This window comes from Dasypus novemcinctus, chromosome 27 (genome assembly GCF_030445035.2).
Source record: "Dasypus novemcinctus isolate mDasNov1 chromosome 27, mDasNov1.1.hap2, whole genome shotgun sequence".
In the NCBI taxonomy this organism is placed as follows: Eukaryota; Metazoa; Chordata; class Mammalia; order Cingulata; family Dasypodidae; genus Dasypus; species Dasypus novemcinctus.
The window spans coordinates 27,452,658-27,471,746 of NC_080699.1; the positions used below are offsets into that span (position 1 = coordinate 27,452,658).

At 49.4% G+C, this 19,089-nt stretch overlaps 1 protein-coding gene across 2 annotated transcripts in view; it reads left to right on the forward strand.

Annotated features, from left to right (window-relative positions):
- The window catches only part of SORL1 (sortilin related receptor 1), a 155,839-nt gene that overhangs the window by 9,362 nt on the left and 127,388 nt on the right, over window positions 1-19,089 (forward strand). For both annotated transcript variants that reach the window (XM_058289316.1, XM_023589115.3), the window contains exons 2-3: window positions 7,854-7,970; window positions 13,839-13,964. In XM_058289316.1, the coding sequence (XP_058145299.1) occupies window positions 7,854-7,970; window positions 13,839-13,964 (243 nt within the window). The remainder of the gene's footprint in view (window positions 1-7,853; window positions 7,971-13,838; window positions 13,965-19,089) is intronic.

Genomic DNA, 19,089 nt, shown 5'->3' on the forward strand with positions numbered 1-19,089 from the left:
CCTCTCTTCTCTGCTCACCTTCCCACCCCCTTTTTACTGGTCTTTCTTCACTCTTCTTCTATGTGGTGTTTAGGTCATGACTTCAGTGAAGCTTTTCCTCTGTTCTTTTCCTCTGTTGAGGTATGGTCCTCTGTTTTTTTTTTTTAATTTTAAAAATTTCTCTCCCCTTTCCCCCCGTTGTCTGCTCTCTCTGCCCATTCGCTGTGTGTTCATCTGTGTCTGCTTGTATTCTTGTCAGTAGCACCGGGAATCTGTGTCTCTTTGTTGCGTCAGGTCATCTTGCTGTGTCAGCTCTCCGTGTGTGCGGCACAACTCCTGGGCGGGCTGTGCTTTTTTCTCCTGGGGCAGCTCTCCTTACGGGGCGCACTCCTTGCATGTGGGGCTCCCCTACGTGAGGGACACCCCTGCGTGACATGGCACTCCTTGCACGCAACAGCACTGCGCGTGGGCCAGCTCACCACGTGGGTCAGGAGACCCTGGGTTTGAACTCTGGACCTCGCATGTGGTAGGCAGATGCTTTATCAGTTGAGCCAAATCCACTTCCCTGAACCTTTGTTAAACAACTGTAATTTATTATTCGTGGAATCAGTTGCTTAATGTTTGTTTCTCCTCCTACTTTAAGGCCCAGAAGGCAGGACTCAGGCCTGCTAGCTCTTTTCTTAACACTCTTCTATGGCATATATGGGCTCACCAGGAGGGAATGGCTCCTAGAGGTGAAAGGTAAAAGTAATAGGTTCTACCTGCCAAGAATCAGTCAGAAAAGATGAATCTCAGAACTGATACAGTCAGTCAGTGAGAATATGATGTTCATCCTTTTGGTAAAGAGAAAGGGGAAGAGGCATACTTTTTATCTATAGGGAGGGAGAGTTCACAGCTCTAATGATGTGTTTAGAAGAAAATGCTAAGGTTTCAGTCCAGAGTCATTCTTGGAATTGATGTTTCAGCTGCGCGAAGTCAATTCTCCATGCCTTTGTTTCCCCATCTAAAACGGGCAGGCAGATGTACACTGCTGCTCGCGCTTGTCAGTGGAGTAGTTAACGAGTTGTGCGGGTGAAGCATCTCGAACAAACCCAGAGTGAAATGAGGGAGCTAAGATGACCCGAGCACAGGCTCTCTGCAGGGAGCTCATAAACCAGATTTCAGCTCTGCTTCCGAGGTGGAGAGGCCAAGGAGGATAATGAGGTTACTATATATAGTGAGGACACAGCCTTGAAAAGGGGACACTGTGGGCCGATTTGCATACCCACGATTTAGGTCGTGCAGGCAGATGGTTTGAGAAACCCTTGTTGTGCTTGGACCTGGGGAACTGGGCTTTGGTTCCCTGAGGCGGTCGTGTGGTTCAGAGGATTTAGTGGCCTGCTCGGTCCCCATAGTTGAAGGACAGGATATTTGTTTTATACTTCACTGTAGAATTTTAAAAATGTGTCTTTGTGTTTTGCTGCCAGTGGAAGAGAGAACCAGAGAGCCTTATTTTGTCCTCTTGGAACCATGTTCTGGCAAGAAGCTGTGTGGGAATGGTGAGAATGTAAGCTGTGGGGATGGAGGACAGCCTGATCTTTGGGTTTGAACAATTTGAAAAAGGTAATGGCACAAGAAATGGAGATGACATATGACCCTTCCACTAAAGAGCTCCATTTCCCAGAACAAGCCTCAAATGACTACAGAATTTGGTCACTTTATTATAAAGTTCTCATATTGGATCAGACTTGCAAAACAAATCCCCCCCCTGCCCCAAGAAGTGCTCTGTGCTTTAGCACAGGTAAGAGATGATTAAAGAGCCACATAGGGTCCCTGGCACATAGCAGATATAATCTGTGCGGATATAATCTGAAAGCAAATGTCTGGGCCCTCAGGACCTTGGTAAGACAAGCGATGCATTTGTTCTCCCTTCGGTTTAGAGTCACCTGGAGTTTGGGATGGGGCGGCGTCAGATTCCTCCCCACACTCCAAAAAGAATGAGGCAAATCGTCTGACCTCTTTGGATGGCTGGGCATGCAGGGGGAACTGAGGCGCCATGTGGGGTGATTTGGACCTGATTGAAAAACACCCCGAGGCATGTGGAGGGATGGGTGGCGGGAAGCGGCCGCTAGCCCAGCCGGTGGCGATTCTCCAGCTGGGGACCCGCACGGACACCCAGCCTCTGCAGATGCCACTGACTGCTCTGAGGGATTGCCTTGGCCAGAGCCGCGTCCTCAGCCTGTCTCCTCTGTGATTCATTCTCGCTGTATAGTTTGAAAGCATGAAGGGCAAGATGAGATGAAAAGAAGCCCTTCTGAAGAGTGGGAGCTCATAGGTTCCAGATCAGTACTTGGGAAGGATCATGTTCTTTACAGGCTCGAGAGGTTTTTTCTTTTTTAATCCCCCTTTCCCCCCAGATGGTTCCCCTGTCTTATCTGCTTGTTGTTTGTCACCCTCTCCCGGAGGCACCAGGAACCGAACCCAGGACCTCCCACATGGGAAGCGTGTGCCCAACGGCCTGAGCCACATCTGCTCCCTGTGGGCTGTGGCAGCTGCTGGCCTGTGGTATCTGCTTGTTGTGGCGGGTGCGGCGTCTGCGCGTCTTTAGGAGGCACTGGGACCGGAACCTGGAACCTCCCAGGTAGTAAGTGGGTGCCCAACTGGTTGAGCCACATCTGCTTCCTGGGAGGATTTTAAAAAATTAAGTGTAATTCGTATAACGTAAAATTCACCATCTGAAAGTGAACATTTGGTGGCATTTCGTGCATTTATAATTTTGTGCAGCCACCACCTCTCTCAGTTCCTAAACATTTCCTTCATTCCAAAAAAGCATTCCTTTCCCATTAAGCCATCTCTCCCCATTCCTTCCTACCCTAGCCCCTGACAACCACTGTGCTTTCTGTTTCCATGGATTTACCAGGTTTCTGGACCTTTCATATAGATGGATTCATATAGTACGTAGACTTTGCATCTGGCTGCTTTCACTCAACATAAGGTTTTTCCGTGCTGTAATATGTACCATTAGGACATAGGGTTTTAGTAGTCACCCCAAATACCGAAAGACACTCCCCCAACCCCCCCAGAAAAGTGAGGTTCTTCAACCCACACTGTTGCCAAGTCCCAGCTCCTACCAGGAGGCAGGGGGTGGACTAAGATTCATTGTTCCCCAAATAAGCTGTGTTTGAGTCACCTGGGGTGTGTCGTTTAAAAATACTGATTCTTGGGCTGCAGGATTTGGACCAGGTGCGGGTGGGACCTCCCAGGTGAGAACCGCTGCACCAGGTGCCCTCTGGGCAGCTCGTCCAGCGCCTGGATTATTTTGGCTCCCGGGAAGCCCGGCAGAGCCCTGCAGCGCCTCTGAGACGCCAGTTGTTTATAATGCAGTTTCTGTGCTCAGAGATTTCTGTGGCCTGCGATTTTCTCCTGTTTGCCTTCTCCTGCCCCCCTCCCTGCTGCTTTGAGGGCTCCAGTTAATTGTGTCCCATTTATCAAGCTCCAGCTACTCCTCCCTGCGAGCTAGAGGAGATGGGCGAGGAAGGTTGTTCACGCCCGGGGGCTGTGGTTATAACTCACTGCACCTAAAGTCACCTTACTGGAAAAGCCACCCTCCCACCCCTTCCCAGGGCCCGGCCAGTCCCCCACCGTCCCCCACCCCCCGCAGCTGCTTGTGGGTCTGCGGTGAGCCAGGCCCAGGAGAGAGCTCTGGAAGGCTGCCGCAATCCCAAGGGGGCAGCGATGGTGCAGGCTCCAGGGGAAATCTCTGGGGATGGGAAGAGAAACAAACAAACCGGAAACCACTGATTAAATGGGGGGGATATAGGCAGGTGGGGTGGGAGTGGGGGGAGACCTGGGGGCTGTTCCCCACTGCTGGAGTTGAGTTGCCCCGCACCTCTCATTCCGTGGGGCCTTAACGGGGAGACCCCTGTTTGATGGCTGCTTCCTCTCTTTGCCCTGGGGGGGGGGGGTACAGGAGTTGGAGGGGAAATGGAGAGTTGAGCTCATTTCTTTGCATTCATAAAATTTATGGCCTGCCAGCCTGCCTGCTGGTCCTGCTTACTGCTGGGTGCCTGGGTTCCTGTGGCCAGCGTGGGCCTGGGCCTGGGGGGATGGGCACCTGAGCTGCTTTGGGGATCAGCTGCGACTCACCCGGTGGCTCTGTCTCACCAGGGAATTGCCCACGTGACCAGGATGTGTGCTGATGCTGAAACCTCCCAGTCTAAGGAGCTGAGCTGTTGGTGACAGTGCGGGATGGCCCTCTTACGAGCTGTTTCTTGCCAGCATTTCCAGACCCCCTCACCCCCACAGTGGGTTGTTGGAATTGAGGGGACATCTAATTTTTTAAAAAAGTTTTAAAAAATTATTTTTGCAGGTGTTTCACCAACCTTGCCTTCTAAGCAGGCTTTCTTTGTTAAAAACAAAAGGAAAAGCCCTGGGCTATATTGCTGCTCCACTGGTCCTTTCCCCTCTCCTAGGCTTGGTTGCTGGGTTCTCATAAGTAAATCTCCTTTCCTGTGAGTAGAAAGGCTCAGCAAGCCCTGCTCAGACCTCTTTCCCATTCTGATCTCTGAGAGCTTTGCAGCCAGTTCAGAGTATTTCGCTGAACCTTCCCCGCCAGCATGTCCGTTGTTGGCAGGTCTTCTCGGAGGGTGCCCGAGTCGCGTGCTGGTGGCCTGTCCATCCCAGACCCTGCATGACCGTGGCTGATGCCCTCAGGTTCCTAATCCTTTGTTGTACTGACGTTTGCAGGGCTCCTGGTTGATTCCTTGCTAGTTCTGCGGGTGAGGATGCTTTTGGAGGGCGCGAGGCTGCCGTGTTGGTGGGTGCCTGATCTACAGATGCTTGCGGAATCTTCCCAGAGACTTGGACTGGCAGGAGGGAGGGGAGACGGGAAGGCTGGAGAAGGGCGTCAGTGGCTGGCGAGGGTTCCCTTAGCTGCTTCTCTCCGTAGATTCTGGGTTAAATTATTTTCTTTTTTATTCATTTGCACTGTTCCGTGGATGGGCTTATCTACCTGGGAATGGGGAGGGACATTTTGGAGCATCATCTTCATTCCCTAAAAAAACCTATCAAGGGTCTTTTTTCCTGGAAGGGGGCTCATTTCGAATATTTTTTTCAAAAGAATTCGGATCCTGGATCAAATTAGACACAGGTGCTTAAAACCCAAAGCGAAATAGTTAAGGATTAACTCTTTGGTCATTCTCTCTGCCAAGTTTTGGGCACAGGTGTTTCCCTTCTCCCTTGTGACATCTGAGAACACCCTGAGGAGTGGGTGGGGAAAGTTAGGGCACGGAGGGGTGAGTGAGGGAAAGGAGCAGCAGGGGAGCTAAGGGAGGGGAGGGTTTTGTGCGCCCCAGCTTTGAGAAGACAGAAAGGCAGCTCAGAGGCAGGTCAGCGTAGGCTTGAACTTGGCACCGGTCCCAGACGTGAGGGTGGGGATGAAATGTGCAGGCCATAGTGTGTGGAGACCACCTGGGGGCTCATGGGTTTGATATCCAGGGGACAGAGAAGAAAGCATAGGTGTAACATGGGGGCAGTTTTGGGACATTGGAATTGTCCCGCATGACATTGCAGTGACGGATACAGGGCATTAAACGTTTTGTTGAAACCTATATGTGTGGGGCAAAGTGTCAACTATGAACTGTAGTCCATGGTTGGCTGTGATGCTTCAGTACGTGTTCATCAATTGTAACAAATGTATCGCAATAATGAAAGATGTTAATGGGAAAATGTGAGGGAGGGGGAGAGTTGAGGTATATGGGAAGCCCCTCTATTTTTGATGTAACATTTATGTTTTCTAAAGCTTTAATAAGATATTGAAAAGTAAAATAGATCTACTGTTTTTCATATTGCTTACATGTTAAAATGATAATATTTTAGATAATTGGATTAAATAAAATATATTAAAAATTTCAAAAAAAACCCCAAAATACAAAAAAAACCACACAAACACCAAAAAACCCAAACCAAAACTGTGTGCCAGAGACACTTGAGGCCAGTGTAATAGGTTTCTCTCAGACAGGTGCTCTTGATTTTTTTTTTTTGGTCCTGATTCTGAGTTATGTCTGCTCAAAAGTTTCATGTGTATGGTCAACAGTTTGCTCTCCACAGAGAGAGGGAGACTTGTGGCTTGGTTCTAAAATGCGGGTTCCTTAACTGGTGTCCATCAGTGAAATAAGAGAAATAAAAAAAGGTAGGTAGTTTTTCACGAAGCAAAAAAACAAAAACCAAAGCCAAAACACCTAAAACAAAAAAGTGTTCTTGTGAGATTATATCCTTTCTTGTTCTTAGGTGTTAAAATGCCCTTTTTAGAAAGAATGATGGTGGCTTTAGATGGTGGTTGTATCGGTAACTGAAGAACCCCAAAATCTCAGTGTTGTAACCCAGTAGAAATAAAACTCCCACCTGTGAGAAGTGCAAAATGAGTGCTCCTCAGGTGTTCACAGCAGCACTATTCACAGTAGCCAAAAGGTGGAAACAAATCAGAGGTTTATCAGCTGATGAATGGATACCCAAAATATGGTATCTCCATTTAGTGGAATATTACTCAGCCCATAAAGAGGAGTGAAGTTCTGGTACATGCTACACCATGCGTGAACTTTGAGAACATCATGCCAACTGAAATAAGCCAGACACAAAAGGACAAATATTGTCTGGTTCCACTTCTATGAAATATTGAAGCTGGGCAAATTCAGAGACAGAAAGTAGATTAGAGCTTACCAGGAGCCAGAGGAGGGGGCGGTATAGGGAGTAATTGCTTAATAGATAGAGTTTCTCTCTGGGGTGATGAAAAAGTTCTTTTAATAGATGGCAGCGATGATAGCATAACATTGTAAAAGTAATATCACTGAATAGTACACTGAAAAGTGGTTAAAATGGCAAATTTTATGCTACATGTATGTTACACCACACACATACACAATGTTCCAGATTAGCCTAGGGTCTTCTCCGCCAGGACTCATTTCCTTCCCCGTCCTGTGGCTCTGCTCTCCTGTATGGCAGGCGTGCGGAGCCCAGGGCTGGCAGAGGCGCAGTGGCCCTCCCACTTGCCATCGGCTGCGACTCAGTCCCAAGGCCACACCTCCCTGCAAAGCAGCCTGGGGAATGGGTCTGGCTACGTCCTCGGGAAGAAGAGCAAGCAGACTGGGTGAGCTGTGACTCAGCACTGTTTTTGACAGTGCCCTTACCTGGCCAAATAGTTGTCAACCAACTGTCCATTGTCATTCCTTGTTCTTATTTTACTCGTCTAGGAAATCCAAAAGTCAGGTGACAGCTGTTAGCAATGATCCAAAGGTCGTTCTTGTTGGGTCCTGGAAAATATTTCCTTACTTGAGAGAGTTCACAAATAATTAAAACTGCACACTGATGGTTTCCTCTTGCTCCTCATTACCAGCTAGGGGGGGTGGGGAATGTTGCCCCTGGGCCACAGAAAGCACCATCCTGAACAGGTTTCCAAAGTGTGTGGTCTTTCTGGCCTGTGCATTTTTTTCTGAACGAGGGAGATGTTTCAGTGATTGTGGTTAAAACCTTCAGAGTGGGGGAGCAGGTGTAGCTCAGTGGTTGAGCACCTGCTTCCCACATCCAAGGTCCTGGGTTCAAGCCCCCGTATCTCCTGTATCTCACAGAGGACAAAAATAAGCCAAAGAATTGGTTATGACAATGAGAACCGGAAAGGAAGCCTTCCTGCAGCCCGGTTATATCCAGAATATCAGGGATCTAGCATTTCTTCTAGGGGACGTTGAGCCTGCTGGAATGGGCTCGGGGTAAAATAGGCCATCCTGTCCTTCAGCCGTAAGAGTCTTAGCCATTTCTGAATGACAAAGGGAGAGAGAGTTTTTGAACTGGGGAGTTTGCAGCTCCACTCATGATTTCTAATTCCTTGCTCTGACCTCTTTCAGGTTAGTCTGAATGACTCCCACAATCAGATGGTGGTACACTGGGCCGGAGAGAAAAGCAACGTGATCGTGGCCTTAGCCAGGGACAGCCTGGCGTTGGCGAGACCCAAGAGCAGTGATGTAAGTATCTGTGTAACTCTGAGCACTCCTCTGTGCCATTAGCATGCCTTTTTCTGACCTGCCGGGGTTATCATGCCAGGAAAAATAGTGGGTAAGTGGAGAACGGACTGGATGAATTATATGACAGGGAAGAGAATCCAGAAAATAATATATCCCTTGTTTGCTCAACACTGGGCGGTGCAGTCACCGTGGCAAACAGATTCATGCGATGCAGGATTACTTTTGTGATGTGATAGGATAGGATCATGGTTCATTGTATCTGCTCGACAAAATACCAGGCGTGCATTCCTGGGCAGAGCTGCCTGCCTGCCGCCGGGCACCGTGGAATCCAAGTGGTCTGTCCCATGTGCTGATTTCTTGTAACCCGTTACAGTTAGGTGAGTTTTTGAACCTGATTCTCTCATATTTTTTATTTCCATAGTTGGCTTTTTATGATATTCAGTGGTTTGGTGCTTTGAAGACATAAGACCAAGGATTATAAACTCAAAGGCCTCCAAGAGGCCAGGCAGTAGTAAAAAGGAGTGAGGCCACCTTTGGGTTTGCAGTGCTTGCCGATTTTTCTCCCTCTTAGATGATCTGTCGTTTTCCCGCTTTGGAGAAAGATACAGGTTCAAGACATATTTCATTGTTATTTTAATTTGAATGTCCTGATGGATACTTGGTCCTGGTGTTGGAGTGATGCCAGGAAGGCAGGGCCTTCAGCACATTGGAGAACACTTCTACAGGGGCCATTACTACGCAGGCTCAACAACTAGGCACTGCTGCCATGCAGGAAGGAAGATGCATTGTGGCCAGAACTTCTGATTTTTTGAGAGAAGTCAGGATTTTTATGTGAAAACTGCTGTGCCTTAAATGTTGGCAACTGATGGATAGTTTTGTGAAACGCTGTATGGGCCAAGTAAAATATGTGGGGGGCCAGAGCTGGCCCATGGGGTCTCAAGTATGCAAGCTCTGCCCTAGACCTTCTGCTTGGATCAGGGTCTGACATCAGGACAGGGGCTGTGGACAGAAAAACACAACGAAGAGCTCAGTTGCTCTGTGCCCTGGCCGGAGGAAACCCCTGACTGCATCTGTGAACACTTTCACATCAGCCTTATGGGTCAAGCTTTGCCCAGGTGGGTGCTGAGCCATGGCGTGTGGGAAACCCCTGCAGCGGACAGTGAGTCTGGGAGTGGCATTCAGGAGTGGGGGCGCAGACTGGTTTTGAGAAATGACTTTCGCCCATTTTTAAATGTGATCAGGGCTTGCAAGTGACAGGTGTGGCCATAGACCACAGCATTTGAATGCCTGCTGGCCTGCGTGAGGGTCTCTGTAGGCACCTGTGCTTGAATTTAGAATGGTCACTGTCTCTAGGTGGCCGTTTAGAGCACCTGAGTCTGCCCTACACCATACTGTGTTGTGAAATCCTCCTTAGGGCTTGTGTGCATTTAAAAAATTCTCTGTGCAGATAATATTTTTCTTTTGCAAAATAGGTGAAAAGACCTTCTGACCATTACTTTATAGTTTTGCTGAAAAGGCAGGTTCCCAGAGACATTAAATGACTTGCCCGAGCTCACTTAGCATGTGTGTGGGAGAGGGCGGTAGTGAGAGGTGGGACCCAGGCGTGTGCTCAGTATGTGAGGTTGTGGTTTGTTAGGGTGACCAATCTGTCTGGGGTTAGCACTCAAAGTCCCACATCCTGGGACTCCTGTCCTGGGCAAACCAGGATGGCTGGTTACCCTAGGTATTTCCAGTCTATTCCAACTCAGCTCTTACTCTATCTAGCTATTTGGGAGGGCCTTACTAAGAACCCACTGAACCTTTGAAACGGTTAGCTGTTTTGGTAAGATGTGGTAAACACGTGGTCAGATTATATTGGGAAGGAAACTTCATGTCCGGAGGTGATAAAGAGAGATGGCAGAAATTTCTTCCATCTCTGTACAGGCTACATTACAGAGTTGGCAGATGATACTGAGATGTTCTGATGTGAAAAGTTAATGCAAAAATACATGCTGACTCAGAGGCAAGAGTTGGTGGTGCCATAACAATCCAAATTTTCTTTAAAGAAAACTGGAAGCATGGTTTCTAGGGCCCCTTCAGCTAATCAGAGGGGAAAGAACTTGTACAAATAAGGAAATGTGTGAGTGTTGGAGAATGGCCAAGGCCACATATATTCATTCAGTATATAAAAAGGAATAGATCTAGAAGCTGGAATCTTGGAAAGTTTGACCTTACACAGAAGAAAGAGTTAATAACCATCACCTCCTGAATTCGTAGCCAGTGTGATTCCATAAAGACAGGATTTATCTTTTTCTGCAGTAAGTCTGGTAGATGAAAGGAAACAATAGATGTTGTTTATCTTGACCCTTCGCAACTCTTTGTACCTGCCCTCGCAGACATATCTTACAAAGTACTCAGATTACAACAAAAGTGACTGAAGAGTGAGTGATTCAGAGATAATGTTCACCAGGAGATCACTTGCCTGGGGAAGATGGCATGAGTGCTAAGGCCTCACTGGTCTGGTACCCAGAGCAGTGCAACGCTGACGGATGCTCTGCAGACCTGACTGGAGGGCCGGGCCAGTCCCTGCTGCAGCCCAGAACCTGGTCACCTGTGGGAGGCTGGCCTCTGGCCAAGTGGTGTGAAGGTGAAGGTGAAGGGCCCTGCCTCCAAAGTCAGACTGCCCGGGTTCCAATCCTGGCTCCTCCATTTGTCAGGCACCTGAGCTTGGGCCAAGTCATTTACTTTCTCTTGGTCTACTCAATCTATCCGTGATGTAAAACTGATAAAACCAAAGTGTGGTCTGTGGATCAGCAGCTGGGTGTTTTCTGGGAGCTGGTTAGAAATGCAGACAATCCCAGGCCCCACCTCTGACTGCCTGAATCCGAGCCTGTGTTTTAGCAGGCACGCTGGGTGAACTGTACTCATGTTGAGGTTTGAGAAGCACTTAGCCCAGTGCCAGGTGCACAAGTTTTTGGTATATTTTAGCTGTTCCTCCTCTCCTCCCTTTCCTGCAGCTCTTCTGCATTGTTTTTGTCATATGGTTTTTGAAGTACAGAAGAAAGTAATAAAAATGGCCCACTTTGAAGGGCCATCTTTAGAGGTGAGAAAATTATCTGACTAGCAACTTTCGGTGGTTTAGTAACTCCTCTCCCAGTTGTTTTTTTATTCTTTGGGGTGTAGTGTCACATCGAGGTCAGGAAGGACTAATTGGTATAGAAACCTGTTTTCTGGAGAGGGAAAGAAAACTGAAGAACAAGATGAGCGAGTACGGGGTGTGTGCCCAAATTGCACTGGAGATCGCAGTGACAGTGGATCAGCAGTGGGAAAAAAGAAGACCCAGACCTTAATGTGCGAACGGGGGTGCAACGTGGAGATGTGGAGGCAGCAGCCCACTTAGCATCTGCTGAAGCTTGGCAGAGGCCTTTCCTGACCTAGACACTGTAAAGTGTCCTGTGCATGGCTTTTGTCCTGTGGAGCTTATGGTCTTCATGCATCAAATAAAAATCAGAATTATGAGGCCAGGACAATATCGTGTTAGATTTGTTCATCTTAGAGAAGAAGGGAAGGCTGATGAGCAATTTAGGCACAGGATGAACTCTTGCATAAGTATTCTTAAATTCCAGTAAATGTAAGACCCAAAGAGATGAGTTTCATTTACCGGTTAGTATTGAGGAAGAGCTTTTTGGCAGTGAAGCTTGTTTACCGCCGAGGGTAAGATGCCAGAGGTATGAATGAGAATTTCTGGGAGCCTGTGCACTTTACCTGAAGTAGGTCGTTTTTTTCCTACCATCCAGCATTCTTTCCAGTGCCTGGCCTGTATATTCAGTGGATGGCTTTGATCTTTAACAGAGAAACATAAGTATATAGAAGTGATACAACTTGCAAGGATGGGAAGAAAAGTAGACTTGGAAGAACTGATCATAGAGTTTTTCACCACTTTAATGGAAATAATCATTCAGTCATTCCCCTGTTCACTCAATTTACTGTCATTTATTTATTTACTTAATACATTCTTTTACATGGGCTTTGGTTTATCATGATACTTACTCATTCTGTAGATCCTCATTGAGCGCTGCCATGTCTCAGGTACACTGAAGGAAGCAAAGGTGAAACCTCTCAGGGTTTTTCAAGATGAAGAAAGAAGATAGATACAAAAGAGTATTGAAGACTGAAAATTTTATCCTAATGCACACTTACCATATACGTGCCTTTGAGGAGGCAAATCAAAGGGGCTTATCATACTCTAGGATGTTAGAGCTGGAAACGACCTGAGTTTCCTTTCTTGGGGGAAGCCATTAGTTTGCTCCATGTGCCTGCAGAACCTAACAGGGACTCTTAACATCCATTCTTGGCTGGAGGATTGCAAACGAGAAGGTTCTGCTTTTATTCATTCAGATTACCTGTGAACTCTCACCCTGCTGAATTTCTGAAGCTGCTTTTGTGGCAGCCCTTCACTGCTTGTTTGGTAGTCGGGAGCACATGCTGTGGAAGTGCCTGTGTCCCCAAGAGCGTTTCTTCCACTCTGACCCAGATAAAGGCAGAGCTGTCTTTTCTCTTCTAATCTTGATCTCTAATAAATGTTAGCGACTCTTGTGTGCGCTCATTTTCCTTTGTACATATGTTGTCGGTTCGTTGTTTACAGGGGGATGCTTCCTGCCCATTGTGGCTGCAGGCCGTGGTTTTTATCAGTTCTGGCTCACTTGAAACCCTTAAACTGTGTTAGTTGTTAAATTAATGGGCAGAGATGGGAATGCACTTTCTAGGATTAGTCCAATAGTCCTCATTCTTCTTGGGGTTCTCTTGTCATCTTTATTTAATGCTTACCCCAATTCTCCTTCCTATAACCATTGAAAAAGTAATAAGTTATAATAATCGCTAGTATATGCATCTCTCAGGCTTGTTTATAGCTCAGCAATTACACAGATTCTATTTCACATTTCACAAGTGACAGAGCCTAGGTACAAAACACCTGACACCTTCCGCGCAACTGTCCGTTACCCTGGGGATAAAAGCTTTTCAGAATGTGGCCTTTGGAGAAGGCAGCCTCGGTGAGAGGCTTGTTGCTTACTTTCTGGCTTGTTTTGGGTAAGAAACTCATAAGGCCCTGTTCCCTTACCCGGACAATGATTTTAATATCTGCATTTGCCTGTGGTGGTTGGGAGACTCACCCGAGCTCATCCATTTGGAGAACCCAGTGCAATATCTGGTGCGTAGCGAACACTCGGCCAATGAGTTATTGTTCTGCTCTATTACCGGGGTTGTCTCATGGCCAGAAACACTTAGGAGAAGTCTTGGCATTTGCGTGGGATCCAGTTCTGACCCCTGTGCTACAGAACCGTACAAAACTCTGGTGTGGAGAAGGGATTTCTGGTACCTTAGATGGAACCTCTGCACACTGAATCACCTTAGCGCCCTTTTCTTGTTTGTCTCTGGGCCAATGAGGTGGTTTTGTTCTGGTCTTAGGGAATGGTAAGACTGGCACTCCCTATAGTTAGGTTCAGCAGAGGGTAGAACAAATCCTCCATCCCTTTCCCCTTAGGCAGCCATGTTCTCCCCGCCTCTGGATCTAATTTGTTCAACACCTTACCCATCTGTAGTGAGGAGGGTCCTTGTTCCCAGCCAGCCAAGGGGCCGTGTGCTGCCATCAGCTGTGGGTTTATGCTGCACGTCCGAGTGTTCTGTCTGCCAATACTTGGGGACAGACAGACAGGTGCCCTGCCCCTCTCTCTGGGTTTTCTGGAGGCATCTGTAATGTCGTGATACCAGGGGCCTCAGGGACCCACGTTCAGGACCCGGGGAGGGGCATCTGGGAGTGGAGGCGGCCTGAGAGCTTCCTGCCAGATTTCTCACCAACTCTTCTCTTCCCTCCCCTCCTCTCTGTTCCAGGTTTACGTCTCTTATGACTATGGAAAATCATTCCAGAAAATTTCAGAGAAATTGAACTTTGGCCCGTGGAATAGCAGTGAAGCCGTCATCAGCCAGTTCTACCACAGTCCTGCAGACAACAAGCGTGTAAGGAGGCCACAGCGCCAACTCTGGGGACTTCACGGGCTGCGTTTTGGAAAGTCGCCGTGCTGTCGGAGGGGCTGGGAGATGCAGCTCGCTGTGGTCTTTGCAGGAGGACTGGTAGCCAGTGGCTGTCCCCTGCTGACCTGGGGGATTTGGGACAGAGTCCCAGGGTGGGGACATAGCAGAATCAGGCAGGCCATGTGCAGGCCGGGTGGGGTTTCTGGTACAAACAACGACAGCATGAACAACCATGGAAACGCTGCCAGCTGATGAGGAGTCTGGCTGGTAGGTGGCAGCCATGTTACCCAGGGTGCACTGGGACATTTTTCAGCTGCTGAGCTGGTTCCCTTGGCCTCGTCTGTGTGTCTGTCCTCCCTGAACCTATATTGGCTAACACTGAAGCAGCACGTGCCGCTTGCCTCCTGGTTGGTTCCCCCAGCCGGCCGGCCTGGGGCTCTGTTTCTGCAGAGCATCCTGGGCAGTCTGTGCAGGGGGCACCGACGAGCTCGCCCTCCCCCCCAGCGGAGCCGGCAGGGGCAGGGCCAGAATCAGGAGGCCTCCAGAGCTCTCCTGCCACTTAGATTGCCCTCAGCTCGGGCATGTGTATTGGGTTACTTCCTTCCCTGCTCTGAAAAGTTGCCTGGGTCTTTTCCCGGGGACCGCGGCTGCTTGTAAGGATGTGGAAAACTTCCTGAGAAGCAGACGCCTTTGCAGGGGAGGGTGGTGGCTGCTTTCCACTCGTCCCATCAAGGACCGAGAGAGTATGATCTCAGTCTCCTCTCCGGGTCCCTCGCCCTGCCTGGCTTTGCAGTGGTCGGCTGGCAGGGACTGTGTGCAAACTCCCTAGGGATGGGTGTGACACGGGCTTGGGCACACCCTGTCCAGGCAGAGCCTGGAGCTGGAGGCCCCCCTGCTGGGCCAAGCATCATTAACCTTTAGTTGCTCAGTGGTGGGAAAGTCCTGGGAAGGGGCCTAGGCCCCTGGGACTTTGAGGGGCCGGGTAGCAGGCGCTCAGTGGGTTTCAGGGCAGCATCTGTTTGCCAACTGGTACAGAAGTCATTTTTGGTTTAACAACTAAAATAGTCATTCCTGGTACACACGGATGAAGTACCAGCCCTGCCTTAGGATCTCAGAGTGGAGCAGCAGTTTGGTGCAAACAACCCTCCTACCTACCTTCAGGGTGACAGTGAGATGAAAAGCGGAGAAAAGGCGGTGGAGGGATTTGGCCTTGTAGACAGGACTGCTGGGCTCCAGCACCCCTTCCCCACCACATAGACCTTGACCCAGAGCCCACTTCCACTGACATCGTGGCTGAAGGTACGTTGGTAGCTTGCTGGACACTGGGCCTGGAATGAAACTGCCCTGAAGCCCTCCCTTCCCCAGACTCTGCCTTTCCAGCTCCATCTGCTACTCCCCTCCCTCTGCCCCGCCTAGAGTGCGCAGGTGTCTAAGCAGGTTCTGTCTTCTTGCGGGTCGTGGGTTCTGGCGAGCGGCTTCTCATACCAAGTCTGAGGAGTCAGAAGATGGCGGAGATGTGATGGGCTTGCAGGAGGTTGGGTTGTGCAGGGAGAGAGATAGGAACCTTTGGATCATTAGATCTGGAGAAGGAGCAGGGTGGGGCCATGGGGCAAGAAGGAGGGAGAGACTCGGGGAGTTGTGCTCTCAAGGAGTGCTAAGGGCAGCAGGGCGAGATGGGAGCAGGTGCCTCTGCAGCGTGTGTGCGGTCCGCCTTGGGGAAGGATTCACCTTGGATTCCTGTGGTTGAGTCGATTCACCTTGGAGCTGGTGGAAGGTCAGGAGCGCCTAGAGGGGCTGTTGCGTGGAGAACTTGCCTACTGCGGGGCCTTGGGCGTGGAGCAGGCCCGGTGAGGCAGGGAGGCAGCAGTCTCCGCAGAGTTTCTAATTCCCCAGAGAAGGCGCGTACCCCTGCCCAGACTTCTCAGGAAGGAAACGATGACTCTTCTTGTCATCTCTGTTGTCTTTGTTACTTTTGCTTTTGTCCCCTGGAAGGCAAACTGCCCCCCCCTGCCCCCCAGACTTGCCACTTCCTGAGAAAAATCACACGAGGTTCTTGCCTTGCCATCAGCACCAGGGTGCAGGGCTCAGGCCGGTCCCCCGTATGAGATGCCAGGTGGGCTGTGGGGCTCGATTGGAAATGGTGGAAATGCAAGGTCATGATGTCCTGCAGGTGCAGCCCTGGGGGTCTGAGGGTCTGTGTGCCTGGGGACGGGAAAACATGTGCTTGTCAGATGACCAGCCCTAGTCCCGTGGCTTTGCTTGTGAGGCAGATGGGGTGGGGACAGCTGGCCGTGGGGTCAGAGGAGTTTTGGGGTCTATTTTCACATTAGCCAGCAGTCCTACTTCCTTCTTTTTGTTCCCCTGTGGGCTGCCTCCCTGAACCAGCATCAGCCCTGGCCACCTGGCCGTTCCCCTTGCCATGGGGGTCCCCAAATCAGTCAGACAACGTCTGAGTATATCTTGGCCCCTTTTAAAAAGGTTATTGAATGTAAAGGTAGGCTTTACACCTGAGCGGAAGTGAGAGCTGACCCTGCCTTTTTTCCGTTGCCTTTTTCCAGGCAGAGGTTGTGTTTTAGTTTCCTTGACTGCTCAAGCGAAGACCATGCAGTGGGTTGGCCTAAGCAGTGGGAATTATTGGCTCATGGTTTTGAGGCCAGGCAGAAGTCCAAGTAAAGGCATCATCAAAGCGATGCTTTATCCCCGGAGACTGGCGTTTTGGGGCTGGCTGCGGAGATCCTTGGTTCTTGGTTCTTCTGTCATATGGCAGTGCACATGGTGGCCTCATTTGGCCTGTCATTTATCTTCGGGGTTCCGTTGATTTCAGCTTTTTACTTCCATGGCTTTCTCTTTTTCTTAATTTCATTCTGCTTATAAGGACTCCAGTAATAGAATTAAGACCCAACCTGATTGGGTTGGATCACACCTTAGCTTAAGTGACCTCATCAAAAGGTTCTACTTACAATAGGTTCAGACCTACAAGAACGGATTACACTTAAGAACATGCTTTTCTGGAGTACATACAGCTCCAAGCCACTACAGGCTGGTGCTAGGTAAAATTGTGAAATATAATTTTTTCTTGGGAAGCGGACTTGGCTCAATGGATAGAGTGTCCACTTACCACATGGGAGGTCCAGGGTTCAAACCCAGGGCCTCCTGACCCATGTGATGAGCTGGCCCACACGCATTGCTGATGTGCGCAAGGAGTGCTGTGCCATGCAGGGGTGTCCCCCACATAGGGGAGCCCCATGCACAAGGAGTGTGCCCTGTAAGGAGAGCTGCCCTGGCTTAAGAGTGCACACATGGAGAGCTGATGCAGCAAGTTGATGCAACAAAAAGAGACACAGATTCCAGGTGCCACTGACAAGGACACAGAAGAACACACAGCGAATGGACAGAGAGAGCAGACAACTGGTAGAGGGGAGGGGATAGGAAGAGAAGGGGAGAAAAATAAAAAAAAAATTATTTCTTTCCCTTTGTGTCTACCTGTTAGAGGTCTATATCTTTTACTCCCTCCCTCCCCCCCGGCCCTTCTTTCACCAGTTGGTCCCTTGTTTTCTCTACTCAAAACTGGAAAAAGTCACTTAGGCTAACCGATAAAACCAATAGCTTAGTTTGTCATCTTTCCAGAGGTATTTTAAGAAGAAACAGGAAACGGACTTGGCCCAGTGGTTAGGGCGTCCGTCTACCACATGGGAGGTCTGCGGTTCAAACCCGGGCCTCCTTGACCCGTGTGCAGCTGGCCCGTGCGCAGTGCTGATGCGCGCAAGGAGTGCCGTGCCATGCAGGGGTGTCCCCCGCATAGGGGAGCCCCAAACTCAAGGTGTGCGCCCCGTAAGGAGAGCTGCCCAGTGCGAAAGAAAGTGCAGCCTGCCCAGGAATGGTGCCGTCCACACGGAGAGCTGACGCAGCAAGATGACGCAACAAAAAAACACACAGATTCCCGTGCTGCTGACAACAACAGAAGCGGACAAAGAAGACGCAGCAAATAGACACAGAGAACAGACAACTGGGGGGTGGGGAGGGTAGAGAAATTTTAAAAATAAATAAATAAATAAAAGAAGAAACAAAGCTCTAAGCTGATGGATGAAGTGCCTCTGGAATATTACGTGATTCTTAGCGAGCAGAGTTGGGGGTTTGCTGCACACAGGACTCTCCTGCAGTTGATCCCACAGTTTAGGTAGCACCCAATAGGAATTGGCCAGCTCTGCAGCAAACCTGGGGAGTCGACCTTGAGTAAACTTGACATAGCCAGGCAGTATTAGGGGCACACAGCCGAGCGGAGAATGTTCTGTGGCTTGCTTATGATGTGCCTGTGCACACGGCTCCACAACAGCGGGAAGCTCCGTGGGGCTGGGTGATGAATGAAATCTGCAGATCATTAGAGCTATGGGAATTAAATGTGTTTGGATCAGAGAAGTGAGGGTTTGATGGGGGTAATTCGGACTAGAAACGGAGCCTCGAGGATTGGCACAATTTCAAAGGTTAGAGCAGAGGTGGTGGGAGCCCGTGAGGAGGGAGAAAGGTGGGGTGCTAGAGACTTCCAGGTGCCAGTTCCGTTTGTGTGCAGGACAGTGGGGAGCTGGCTTCTCAGGGGTGGAGGGCTCGTGCCAGGGTGCTTTGCACCGAGCCGTCAGTCCTGGATCGAAGGTGGGGGAGATTGTCTTCCCCTTCGAGGACTGTGGGGAGTCACGTGAGATTTTTTGAGAGGGAGAGTGAATAGTGTCTTGTAGCAAAATGTACCTCCTGGCAGTGTAGGTGATGGGTTGGAAGGGAAAGATTCGAGAAAAGTCTAGAAAGGGAACCATTCTGCTCACATTGGCATGTATTTGCTCAGTCGTTCAGCCAAACCTAATGTCACCCTCTTCATGCCCTGCTAAGTTCTAGAGGACACAAGGATGAGGAAAACTCAGTACGTATCCCAAAGTCACTTCCAGCCTCTACTAGGGACATGGTCCACTCTGGTAACACGGGGAATAAAGAAAAAGGCACAGATTTTGAAAGGTGTTTTAATGAAAAACATAAGAGAGTAGGTGGCTGATTGAAAGTGAGGGCTGAAGGAAGAGAATGAATTAAGAAACAAACTCCAGTTGCTGGAGAAGGGTGTCATCTG